The sequence below is a fragment of the Canis lupus genome, chromosome 3 (genome assembly GCF_003254725.2).
Source record: "Canis lupus dingo isolate Sandy chromosome 3, ASM325472v2, whole genome shotgun sequence".
Classification (NCBI taxonomy): Eukaryota; Metazoa; Chordata; class Mammalia; order Carnivora; family Canidae; genus Canis; species Canis lupus.
Window position 1 is genome coordinate 7,864,300 of NC_064245.1, and position 14,108 is coordinate 7,878,407.

At 42.0% G+C, this 14,108-nt stretch overlaps 1 protein-coding gene across 3 annotated transcripts in view; it reads right to left on the reverse strand.

The window, feature by feature from the left end:
• Positions 1–2,752: 2,752 nt before the first annotated feature.
• PPIP5K2 (diphosphoinositol pentakisphosphate kinase 2) overlaps positions 2,753–14,108 on the reverse strand; it is a 101,694-nt gene continuing 90,338 nt past the window's right edge. For all 3 annotated transcript variants that reach the window (XM_049108144.1, XM_035714720.2, XM_049108150.1), the window contains one exon: positions 2,753–6,074. In XM_049108144.1, coding sequence (XP_048964101.1) covers positions 6,004–6,074 — 71 coding nt within the window. In that variant the 3' untranslated portion in view covers positions 2,753–6,003. The remainder of the gene's footprint in view (positions 6,075–14,108) is intronic.

Genomic DNA, 14,108 nt, shown 5'->3' on the forward strand with positions numbered 1-14,108 from the left:
CACCCATGCAGCCTTGACTGCAGGTGCTTGGGGGGAGTTGGACCACATAGTTAAAGAGAACACAGTGTGGGATTTCCAACCAGGGGAACAGTGAGTCGGGCCTGTACCCTGGTGGGGCAAGCAGGGAGCTCTGGCCGCACACGGCCTGGGGGACGGGGAGCCGTGCAGAGGATGCGGCGTGGAGGCGCAGGTGCCAAGCTCAGGATTGGGGGCGGCGGCTATGGAATGACCTTTCTCCCTGGCAAATCTCCCCAAGAGTAACGGGGAGGGGTCGCCACCCAGGTCACACTCTGTACACACAGCACAGCCCTTCTCACCACCCGGAAACCACCCCTGATCCAAGGAGCCCCCGTTCCCACCTTGGCCTCCCCCTTCTCATCCTGGCGCTGCCTTTCATTGGGAACAAACTTCCAATGTCGAAGAATCGTCGGCTGTGTCATCATCTAACCAGAGAAGACAAGTCACCCTGAGGCCCCTTTAACAGGTTAGCTGCTAAGTCAGCAGCCTGACGGCAGGAGCGCCCGGCGTGCACCTGAGCACCTCCTAACTGAAGGTGGCCCAGCAGAGCCCCGGTTCCTGCACACGTGGCCTCATGTACCTGGACCCAAATCTGAGAATCTGGAAGGGACATTTCCTTCATCTTTCTGTATTTCTGTGTTGTGTCGACAGCCACAGGTGTTCCCCGGGTTTCTGAAAGGTAGAGAAGACACACGAAACACACCTCTCGGCTGGTAAGTTTCCTGCTGAAGGCCCCACAGCAACGTGTAATGTCAAACGGTCTCGTTCCGAAGTATTCTGTGCTTGCTGATGCACAGTTTGCAAACAATAAGTTCTTTGTCCAAACTCTAGTGTAGTCAGAAGGTCAATCAAATCACAGAGCTTTCATATACACGTGTTTGTAACGTTGCACACGCATTAATGCACCACGACACCAGTGATTATCGTTTCTCGGACTCTTGGAATTCTAAGGGATTTTTATATTGAAGTTATCATCCTACTTTATTACTTCTTTCATTTATATTTATATTATTTATTCTCATTGTATTATATATTTTATATTTACATTAGATATTAAATTATATTTTCTGGGGCAGCCCTGGTGGCCCAGCGGTTTAGCGCCACCTTCAGCCCGGAGTGTGATCCTGGAGACCCAGGATCGAGTCCCATGTCGGGCTCCCTGCATGGAGCCTGCTTCTCCCTCTGCCTGTGTCTCTCTCTCTCTCTCTCTGTGTCTCTCACGAATAAATAAATAAAATCTTTTTTAAAAATTATATTTTCAATTTATATTTATTACTTTAATGAAGTAACATCCTACTAAATTCAGCAGAATTTATGAATAGAAGACTCCTAGGCACTGAATGGCATAAATCTCAAGGGTCACTAATCTCTCCCTCTCTATAGTCATTGATGAAAATGACAGTCTTATTAGGAGACTGGAGGACACGCCTTCTGTTACACATGACAAAGGCTTGGATATGTTGAGACGTATATATCTGTAAGGGAGAAACTAATATTCAAAAGGCATCCTGCAGTTTCTTTTCTCTCATCCTATGCTTCGGTTGATGATCTTTCAACTGTAAAAAATCAAGTTATCCATTTCCTGGAAAAATTCACCACCCAAAGTCATCTAAGACACATTTGGAGTAGAAAGTCCACTTACTCACTTCGCAAGGAAAATATTTCTTCCTGGTGGGGAGAGCAATTGGATACTAGAAGCCACTTATTTAGAATTCGAGTAAGAACTACACATGCCTTCCTAGGTTTGGGTCAGATCATCCAGATCCTCTTGTCAGCCCTTTTGGACCTCTCTTTCCTGGACAATCTGAAGACAAGAGCTCCAAATGGTTCTCAAGCCTAGGTTTCCAAGCCACCCTTTCTGTCCTTTGAACATCTAAGTGTTTACCTGGAAAGCCCTACCCTGTCTTAGAGAGAAAGCCTCTCCCTATTAACCTCTTTTTAAATATCTGACAGCTTCTTGTTTTTTTGAGGAAGTGGTACCTCCACCCACCGCAATTTGGTGAGTTTACTCAACGTGTTATTATATCATATGGTACTTAAGTCCCATAAGCAAACTGTAGGATGACTGTGACTTCCTTATAAGGCATTGTGATTTTTGAGCTATCACTTTACTGATTAGTTTTGAAACTTAGGTCCATTCTTATTGACTCATCAGCCAGAAATCATAAATCTGCTCTCTGGTTCCCGTGCTCCTCAGTAACATAGCCATCTTGGGGATGCCGTATTATTTACTTTATCATAGTTACCAGGCAAAAGAAAGCTTTTGTTTTCCTGTGCTAAATCATCAGAGTCAGAAAGAAAGAGTTGGCTCTTAAAATCACACTGTGCATGCTTATGGTTGGTCCTTACATCAAACCTGGGGCGTGTGTGTGGGTGTGTGGGTGTAAGAGAGAGAGAGAGAGAGAGCTAGAGAAAGGGAGAAAAGACATTTCTATGTTCCTGGAGGAGTTACTGATCATCCTTTTCCCCCTAAAACTAGACTAACATGATCATATCTCTGTAGTCACATTTTTTGTCCTTGCCTTTCCATTGCTACAAATCCCGGATCAGAACTTTCCTCATTCCCATATCCTGGGAGCATACCGGTGACATACAATCAATATCTTCAACATCTTCATGGTCCAGATTCTTTTCCCTCAAATCCCCTAGACCCCAGGATATTCAACACAGAACTGTTGAGCAGGGAGCAGTTGCTCACCAGTCTTGGGGGCTTCTGGAAAGTACAAGTCAGGGATCAAAGCTTTTCTTCTCCTTTATCACCATCATTCGGTGCTAGTACACAGTGAGTACTCAGTACATATTAAGGAAGGCAAAGAAGGAAGGAGCATTTTGCAAATAATCTAGCAAAAAACAAAAACAAAAACAAAAACAAACAAAAAACAGAAAGCCCCCAAACTAGGTACTTACATGTTAAGATATGGTATAAGGGGTTGGTGGCCAAGGAAATCCCAATACTTCAGACAATCAGAAACAAGACTTCCGTCTTATACATGTGGGGCAGTGGGCAAAATTATCTGCACGTGAGAGTGGTGATGATAGAGATGATGATGATGATAATTCGCATTTAAACTTACTGATTTTTAACTGGAGGACTAAAAAACAATGAGGAGAGAGCTAACTTTTGATTGGTTATAATAATATTACTTACGATCACTTACATGAACTACTTCCATCTAAGCCAGATTGCTTTGTAATATGATAATGATGATAAACAATTTTCATAGGCAAAATGATTTTCATTATAATTTTATCCTCACCCTCAGAGTATTAATCCATGCATACCTCTTCATAGCTGTCACATAGCATGGCAATAACGTTTCTTCAGAAGACTGCTTAGGAGTCTTTTGACTCTTTAAAAAGAGTCAAAGGAAATATTGCATCTATTCAAGGAAAAAAAATCTATTTTCCCCGGCCATGGTGAACAAGTTATTTTGTTCTTTTAGTCAGATCCCCAAACCAGGTTGGATCCTCTTCACAATTGACCTTGGCCAACAAGTGCTGTTTTGTTTCAGTTGCCCACAAGCTGATGTCTCAGAAAGTGAGCACTAAAAAAAAAAAAAAAAAAAAAGCAAGCATTTTCTCATGAACAGTACATACAGGGATAAGCAGAACCAACACAGATGAATCGCGGTCGGAAGACCTGATTTGCTTTTCCCGAAAATCTTTTTGTCCTTGACATTCTTAAATTTCATAGACCATGCCTAACTGTGGCTTTTTCTTTACTTCTCATGTCTGTCCCGCTCTGTTTTTTTTTTCACTGAAAATGTTCAGCTTTCAGTCTGGGGCCTCGATCACCATTGTTTCTTCAATATTAAACCCCCTATTTCTGGCACTCCTACTATCCAGATGTGAGCCTTTCCACAGATTGCTTCCACCTCTGCTTGGCTTGGCATCTCTTTTCTATTTTCTGTGTCCTTATTTTTACCTGTTCCCTTTGGGAAGGAGCCTCCATCACATTTCCAATGGGATCATTAATTCTGCAGCTGTACCAACCCTACTTTTAATCCCATCCATGGTGCTCCTATACTTTTTTACCCATAATGTTTCCAACCTGTATCTTTTTACATTTTCTTTTTATCGTTTCATGTTGGTGATATTGTTCCCAATCCATTTGAGTGTGTTTACAATGCCTATTTTGAACCCTTGTCCCATCAGTTGTAAAACTTCCTCTTTTAATGGACTCTGTAATCCAGTTTGCTGTTTTCTTTTTAAAAAGCTGAGCTCCTTGGTTATCTCCTTATTTTAATCAGTTAATAATCCTATTGGAATATTCATTGCTCTGTCCAGCAACCTAGATGGAGGAAGGCCAAGCGTCCAACACCAGGCTAGGCCTGACCTGATGTCCTTCAGTTGTCCACGGGGCAGGAGAGAGGTGTGAGCCTGGAGGTGGAGTGCCGGGGACATCCGAGAAACATCTTAGTTTGTGTCACCAGTCCCGGAGATTTGGGTGAGGAAGGCAGACGAAGAGAAGTGACCATTCAAGAACTATCAACCCTCACTCACTTTTTGGAAACTCCTAACCAATATTCGTACTGCCAAGATTTTACACCTGAGGTCACCTGCATCTGTGTGGATCCTGGCACCATCGATGGCCCTGAGGCAAGGTAGAGAATGCCCTAGACTAGGACTGTGGTGCCCTCACACAACGGTTCAAAACGGCCCTCAGCCAGCCCAGAAATTTCCTTTTTTTTTTTATTGTTCTTTTTTAACATTTAAATTCAATTGATGAACAAATAGTATTAGTTTCAGAGGTAGAGGTCAGTGATTCATCAATCTTCTATAACACCCAGTGCTCAGAACATCACGTGTCCTCCTTGATGCCCATCACCCAGTTACCCCATCCCCCTACCCTCTCTCCTCCAGCAAACCTGTTTGTTTCCTATGATTAAGAGTCTCTTATGGTTTGTCTCCCTCACTGATTTCGTCTTGCTTTATTTTTAACTCCCCTCCTATGATCCTGTTTTGTTTCTTAAATTTCCACATATGACTGAGATCATATAATTCTCTTCTCAGATGGACTTATTTCACTTAGCATAATGCCTTCTAGTTCTAGTTCTATGTCATTGTAATAGGTGAGATTTTATTTTCCGATGGCCAAGTAGTTTTCCATTATATATATTATATATATACACCATAATATATATAATATATATACCACATCTTCTTTATTAATCCATCTGTTGATGGACATCTGCCACCCAGAAATTTCTGACAGCTTCATGTCTATCCTTACGTTTCTACTTCCGTTGACCCTGATCTGGGGGGAGTGATCTTATGGTGCTTCATGGCACAATGCCTAGATTGGGAGGGGTGATTAAAATTTGCTTTACTCCAACTCCATATAAGATCCTTTGTAGCATTCCAGCACTTCATAAAAATGGTTAACATTTTGTATAGGCCTGCAGCGATAAGATGCTTGATTGCAATGTGCAGATAATTGCAACGTGGAACCTTCAGGCATGTAAATGGTCTTCCATGATAATATATATTAAGGATGCGAGATTGGAGATGGTAAATCAATGCATACCGCCAAAACACGTGGCCGTGTTTATTTATCTCTTCCATCCGACACGCATGATTGTCTTGTTGTTCCGATCCAGAAAGAGAAAGTCCTTTAAGACGGCATCCTACCTATTTGTGAACAACCACAGGCCCACCAAAATCGGGCTGGCGGAAATAGCTTTCGCTGCTCTGATACATAACAGTGCTAACTTCTGGCTTCCCTTATTAGTCAAGACAGCTACACGTATGCTTTAAAAACACTCAACCCTCAAAGCCCAGTCCTTTCACACCACACAAGTTCACATTTCTCTCTCATGTCACATGTCACCATAAAAATTCTCCGCTTTGTGTAGTCATTCAAGGACACAGGCTGATGGATGTTCCAATAAGCCAACTTATGGTGGGAGGAGGACGAGAAGGGACATCATAAATCTGCTCTTCTGTGCCTGGGCAGAGTTGACACCTGCCACCGCCGCTCAAAGCTCATTGGCTAGAACTAGTCAAATTACTGGGTGTGCCTGCAGGAGGGCTGGAATCTGCTGTTTTCCATATGCCTGAAAGGAGAGGAGATTGGATATCGATGAGCACTGGTGTTGTCTACCACAGGTCCTCGGTGCTGTGTCAATATATTTATGATATAAGCTTGATTTCCAAGATGACACCCTGCTCAGATGCACCTCTGAGCTTTTTTACCCTTTTTTCCTGTTTTTCAGTGGATTTACTTCTTCTACATTTTTTATGTTTCCCAAGGTTCAGTTTCTAGCCATATGCTACTTTTCTCATGCACTATTTTTCTTGAAGCTTTAAGAATCATCTATCATGGTGTTTCTCATAGTTCCTTAACTATAGAAGTTCAATAAATAATGAATTATTGATGAACTAATTAAATATCAGCTCATTTATCAGCTAAATGGTGACTATAGGAATTCCGTATTTGGTAGGCATATTCAGTGATCTTTTATACTTCATAGTAGAAATTTTCAACACCCTACCTCTTTTTCCTCATAATACTCTCCTCTATACCTTTATTCACCTTAACACTTTACTATTAAAAAAAAATTATTTGCTCTATAATGAATTCTGGCCTTTGAGAAACCAGAGTTTGTAAATAATAATAGCATGAGGATATTTGAATGATAAAAAGGAAACAAGAAAACCAAGTACTATTTTTTATTTTTTATTTCAAACCATTGACTATCCTCATTTTTAGTTGTCTCTAATCAATGTTAAACAAATAATGCTAACTTCAATGCCAAAATAAGTTTGGAAACAGTATTTAATTTTTTTAGTATCTTCAATTAGAAGCTGTGTAAGAGTAGTGTTTTTCATAAATAGTAGCAACTTTTAGGGCTATGGGGCCAAAAAACCCAATTTTTAAAATATGGAAAGTTAGGGGTACCTGAGTGGCTCAGTCAGTTAAGCATCTGCCTTCCATTCAAGTCATGACCCCAGGGTCCAGCCCGAGCTCCGAGTCTGGTTCTGGTTCCTGGCTCAGTAGGGAACCTGTTTCTCCCTCTGCTGCTCCCCCTGCCTGTGCTCTGTCTCTCTCAAATAAATAAATAAAATCTTTTAAATATATATATTGAAATTTGGGGCGCCTGAGTGGCTCAGTTGGTTGAGCCTTGGAATCTTGATTTTTGGCTCAGGTCATGATCTCAGGGTTGTGAGATCGAGCCCTGCATCAGGCTCTGCATTGGACATGCAGCCTGCTTGAGAATTTCTCTCCCTCTCCTTCTGCTGCTCTCCACTCATGTGCTGCCTCTCTCTCTCAAAAAATACAATGTTGAAAGTTATTTTCATTATGACTTTTGCATGAATACATAATTAAAAAAAGAAGTTCGTTGATTTACTTTTTAAAGGTATCTGTTGAACACAACTGTACTTAAGGCATCTTAATAAATTGACTTTGAAATCTCTGACATTCAAAAAAAAGAAATCTCTGACATTCAGTTACCAATGAATAGGTTTCTAAAAATCTATCTAATCCTCTTAGATGGATTTAAATTTGTACGTTTCTCAGTGTGTAATATGTATGAACATATATAGACACATGTACATATATGTATCTATATCCATATATTTAGAGATGATGTGGCTCTTGTTCTTGCTGTTTTGCCATTGGGTTCCATGGGCCAGAAAAACTCATTTGTTGTGTTGTTTTTCGTTTGTTTAGTTCAAAAATGTATCAGAAGAAAACTGGGATTCTCTATGCAATTAGAAGTAAACCTTTTACCCCATACCAAACATTTTCATTGAAAGATTATTTATAAAACAGATTTGTTTTCAACTAAATTATATTGCATCTCTGCTATAACTGCTAGAGTGCTAAATGCTTTTACATATCTTTCCTACTTTTTATAAGGAGCTAGAAAACAGTACCTGATATACAAAAAAATCGTATCTATTATGAATTTTTATAGATTTATTGGAGTATAATTAAAACAAAACAAATCACACTTATTTAAAAAGTACCATTTGATAAGTACTGATATAGGTACATACTTGTGAAGCCATCGCAACAATCAAGATAACGAAGCTATCCATCAGCTCGAGGGTTGCCTCATGCCTTTGTCATCTTTCTTCCACAGTGATCTGCATCGCTGCCCCACCCCCCCACCCAGGCAGCCAGTGATCTGCTCTGTCATTAGATTTGTTTTCATATTTTAATATGTGACATACATGGAATGAGATGTGTGATGTGTGGATCCTTTTTTTTTTTTTTTTTGGCCTGGCTTTTTACACTCATCAGTTATATGGAGACTCGTTCCTGTTACTGCGGGCATCTATAGTTTTTTTCTATTTTAATGCTGAATAGTATTCCATGGTATGGATATCACAATCTGTTTATCCCTTCACCTGTTTGTAGACATTACAAATGAAGCTGCTATGAGCACTCAGTTTCAAGACTTTGCATGCACACACTTTCATTTATTGTGGTTGGATATCTAGGAGTGGAAGGACTGGGTCATATGATACGTATGTGTGTATTTTTTAATGCAGGTGTCAAGCTCTTCTCCAGAGTGGCCATAACATTTTACACTCTCACTAGCAGTGGACAGGAGTTTCAGTGGTTCGGTTTCCCTGCCAACACTTAGTACAATCGGTATTTCTAATTTGACTCATTCTAACCAGGGAGTAGTAGTATCTCACTGTGAGTTTAATTTGCTTCTCCTTAAGGACTAATAAATCTGTTTTGCAGTTTTCATATGCTTTTTGCCATCTACACATTTCTTTGCTGAAGTATACAGTGTGATATTTTGCAACTCTCGTATAGGAGTGTTTGTACTTTCACAAATGTTTATACATCTTTTTGTGTTTGCAGTATTGTGAAAGTCTGAAATTATTTCTGAATAAAAAATTAAAAAAGAAAAAATCATTATAAATATGGCCACAAGAATTATACGTGGTAACAAATCATCTCTAAAGATATACTTGAATACACAAATACAATAAATTTTTAAAATATAAATATACACAATATAATATTAAATAAAATATTATATTAAATAATAGTTTAAATTCCAAATGCTGCTAGCGAAGATCAAGAAGTGGAGGAGGACAGGTGTGAAGCAATAGAAACAGAGAAAGCTTCCCAATCATTGAGGTGGGCTGAGTCAACAAATAGTTTCAGTCTTGGCTTGCATAACTAGAGATCCGTTTGTTCACTGCAAGTTCAAGCAAGAAGTGAAAATAGTACAAATCACTGCAGAAGACAAAAGCAAAGGAACCGTATTCCTTATACGGAAAGAGAAAGAACACAGGACATGACACAAAACATAAAATTAAAAAATTAAAGCAACGTGACAGACAAAACAAACATCACAGTTAAAGATTTTTTGAGAAAAAAAAAAAAAGATTTTTTGAGAAATGCAAAAATGTTCACAACGTGATGTTAAACAAAATGTGTAAGATCCAAAATGTATTCAGAATGACCATAATTACGTTGAACACACACATATATATTCGGCACAGAAAAAAGAATGGAGTTGTTGTCTTTGGGTGGTAAAATTATGCACCATTTTTATTTTATTTTATTTATTTTATTTTTATTTTCTTAATCGTAATTTATGTGTTTTCAAACTTGTCTACAGTAAGCATGAATTACTTTTACACTAAAGATATGAGTTATGTGTTTTTAAAAAGAAAAATATAGCTTTCCATCTCTCCCTGTTTCTCGAGCGAAACCTGATTAAATGGTGCATGAAATGGCATCGGGACCTTCTGCCGAACATCTCCCAGGAAAACTCTGAAGTCTGCCCCTCGGGCAACATTGCCGAGGTAACAAGTTTTATCACTTAAGTTGTTTTACCTGGAACGCTGTCCCTCACATGAAATTCAGTTTCATCTTGAGCATATGAAAGGTCATAGCAAGAAGTTACAGGAGTAAACATTAACGCCAGTCAGTTTTGATTAAAGTGGAGAATTTTCTCCCATTTCCGAGGACCTAGAAGGGGAAGGGGGGCTTGGGGGGGATTTTCCCTTTGCACAGGCAGTTGCTGTTCATATTATTAGATGACTTGAGGTTGCCTCCTGCAGGGCCCCATTTGACTTTATGGCCTCACAAAGCAGCACAGAGCAGAGACTAGGAGCTCGGACTGTGAGGACAGGATCTGGCCCTGCGTCCCAGCCCTTGGGGCAAGCTAGTCTCTCTGCCCCTAATTCCCTCATCTGTGAAATGGGCCTGATAACCACAGTGCCCACCTCACAGTGGTGCTGAGAATCTGAGGAGTTCAGATTTGCCACGTGCTGTGCACGGTGCCCGGCACCGGCGAGCGCTATAGAAGCCTTACTGGAATAGATAAATGATTAAAATAGACAACTAAATTGTAGTCTATGGCAGTCCCTTTTGTCTCCCTGAGTAACACAAAGTACTATTTCTGTATCTTGCCACGCACGGGAGCGTGAAGCACACCGCATTCCCCCACCGGGCTCCCGCTCCCTCTTGGCCTCCCCGTCTTCTAGCTACGGTGGTTTGCAGCCCTTCGCCTTCCTTGGCCTCCTCAAAAGCGGCCTCTTCCCAGGGATCCTGCATCCTTGCCGTCCTGCTTTCTGCTTTCCAGAATCCTGGGTGGGGATAATCCACACCGATGCGTTTACACGCTGTTCCTCTGCGCAGGGCCTTTCTGGAGCATAAGGCCTCGATCCTATGCGTCTAGAATGGTTGTGACAAAGAGCATTGGCCAGAGGGATGCTAACAAGTATACTAGGAGAGAAGGAAACTCTGTTCCGAGCTCCTAAAAAGTCAGTAAATACACGCTGGTTTAGCAAAACTAATCTGTGCAAGCTTTGAGGACTCTGACTGTGTGTGTCCCGGTGGGGAGGACAAAGCGTGTGCCATTTCTCGAGTGTATTTGCCTGACAGAAGCCTCAGTTCTCTCTCTGGAGTCCTAGTAACCGTCGGAAAAGTGGGTGGAACACCACTTTGAAAAATGCCCTCCGTCTTTACTGGGAGGAGTGACACTGGGCGGTGAAAACTCTCCACAGTCTTGCGGGGAAGAAGTGTTTCTGAAGACACCCTTCGAGTGACGCCATTTTGCTTTGGTGGCCAGAATGGGCTCATCATCACAATCCCAGAGGTAACTCGCCCCCCCCCCCCCGCCCCGGCCCCAGGCCCCCGGGCCTGTGCTCTCACTCTACACATATTTAGGGAGGCCCCAGCACGGCGGGAGCGCCCTGGATGAGCAGCTCTGACTTTGCCCCTGAGGGAGCACTGCAGAGCCTTGCCTGACAGCTCCCGAGGACTCGGTGCCGAAAGTTAGAAAACGGAATCAGACATTCAGGTAATAGACATTCCCCCTCCTATGGGGCGCTCAAGAACAGAGCCAGCCCCGACGCGTGGATGGAAGGGGAAGGAACAGCGCTGTGAGCTCCCCTCGGTCCATTCTTCCCAGCTCGCCATCTTGGCGTCCTTGGCAATGTTCATTCAACCTTCAGTCATACAAGAGTCCGACAAGTTCTACGGGCTGATAAGAAGAACAGTGATGAAAATGGAAAATATTTACTGCGTTAGGCACTTTATATATGCTAAACCCGCTTTTCCTCTACTTGGAGAGCTAAGTATTTTCCTGTCCCTGGTTGACATGCCAGGCAGATACCATCATTTTTAGAATCGGAACAAAGACATACATCCTCTCTAGTCCCTTCTAGGGGCAAGAACAGTCTCGCTTTAGTAATGAAGATGCTCAGTGCAGTGTACTAAGTAATGTTCCAGACTTTCTTCTAGATCGCACCCTGTCCCAGTGTGGGCCACCCCTCCTGTCCTCACTCCAGGCGTGAAGTAAGGGGCGGAAGAGCTCTACTTGGCTGGCACACATGCGGCCTCTGGGGCTCCCGAGCTGCTGGAGCTCCTCGAGGATACTGCTGCTGGTGCCCTCACGCTGTGAGGCTCACTGCGCCTTGCCCCAACTGCTCACCATCCTCCCTCCCTCCCTGGCCATCTACCTGGTGGCCCATCTCCTTTGTGGTGTTCAAGTAATTAAACAAGGAAGCCATGCGACTGAGGCGGCTGTCATGTCTTGGTAGCCTACATAAGCCAGCAGCAACCTCAGGCTGAGTTGATTCCTGTAAGTGCACTCCTTCAAGGAAAATGAAATGTAAGAACAACCACGCACAAACAGCCAACTGGTTGTTCCTATCACGAGGCAACCACTTAAGCTGTAGCCACTCAGATAATTCCTTTGCTTTCCCTCCAGGTCTCTTCTAGAAAAGCCTTTCCCCTCAAGTCTTGTCCGGGGAGTGCTCCTTGCACGGCTTCATGCCAGTCCACGCCTGCTCAAATAAACTCTTGAAAACCCTAATGGGCCTCCAGCGATCTTTTCACAGTGGGGATCAGATCATCTTTCCAGATAGGGGTTCTTCACATAGTTGGAGTTCACGTCTTGCCCATGAGAAACACTCATGCTTTTCTGCTAGTCAGCAAAGAAATGTACTTTGCGTGCAGTTCAGCTCTCCTCTCTCAGCTCGGCCACCTCAGGCCTAAGCGGCCACGGCCTCTCACATGACCTTAATGTGCTTTGATTTTGGGAGACGGGTGTCAAGCCTTCCCAGTGCTTCTCTCGAAGGTCCCCTTCTCACGTAGGTGACAAGGAATATTGCCCACTCTTCACCGTGGATGCTCAGTCCTCCAGCAACCGTCTCTCTCTCTCAAAACAGTTGATTCGAACAATTCTCAAAACAATAGATTCTCAAAACAATAGATTCTCTCTCAAAACAATTCTTCCTTTAGACACACCCGAGCTCTCTTACATGCTTGTGGTAGATATTGAGCTGAGGCTTGCAGGGCTTGACAACTCTTTGCAGGTACTGTGTCAGTGGCCTCTTGAATATGCAGAGATACGTCGAACCTATGATTTAGTTGTAGGCCTCTGGGGATTTGGTGAAAACAGAGATAGAGAGAGTCTCACCCGAACGGCCTGGTATACAACCAGTGTCTGATCTTAAATGATACAGGTTCTCTGATTATTCACTAGACTCTAGTTACTGGAGAGAGCGTCTCACAGGCAGGATTTTTTGTCCTTTTAAAAAGTGATATATCTGCAGCTGCTAGAACAATGCCTGACACACGGTGGCTCCACAAAATTTTGTCAAATGCATGTATTATTTTACAGATAAGAAAACTGGGGCATAGGAAAGGTAAGTAACTTGTCCAAGCTTATTCGCCTAGTACACCGTGGAACCATGATTTGAATAATTAGTGACAGAAAGCAATTAATGGTCATCGGATGTATTTTATTTAAGCTTTTCTTTTTTTAAAAAGCCCTTCTTTTATATACATATTTATGTGACCGTGTATAAAAGCATTTGCATGGAACCTGTAAATTATTCTTATTTCCACAGAAACCTTCAAGAATTCGGTTACCCTGTAATTCAGGTACTCACAGGGGTTCACCTGTGGGACTTCTGGGCAACCTGACCTTGGGTGGCCACACTGCCATCTGGTGTTGAATATGTGAATTGCAAGCCTAACATTACACACCTTTTGGATTGTGGTTTCTTAAACTTTATGTCCATTAACTCATTTAATCTTCACAACAACTGCAGGAAAGGGGTACTATTTGTATACCCATTTTACAGATGATTTGTACACCAGCAGGAGGACCAGGACTTGATCCTAGGCTACCTAGCTCCAAACCTCTTATCACATCGTCCTGTTTCTCTAGCAGAGAAATTCCCTAAACTAATTCCCTCTATTTCAGTCACGTTAGAGATCTTAGGCCCTCTGCTTCCTTCCTCTTCTCCAACCTGCATGTTGTCATTTCATGGGGTTATTATGATCTCCACCAGCCATCTAGTTGATGCTAGGAGGAAACTCAAAACCATCATGCTATTTACTTACATAATTTTCTTTTCCTCATTTCTAAGTATTTTACTGCTGATCCAAGTGAGAAAAGTTCTAGTCTGATAGTTCATCAACGGTAATGAAGCTTACTCTTTAACACCTATCATTTCTAGTTCAGTAAGCCCCATGTAAGAATTCACATGTGATACTGTTAAAAAATGACCCATATGGAAACCTTTGCCTCATTAGCTTATAGTTATTTCTCCTAAAGTTAATAATACTTCACTACCTGAATGGTTTGGGAGAGAAT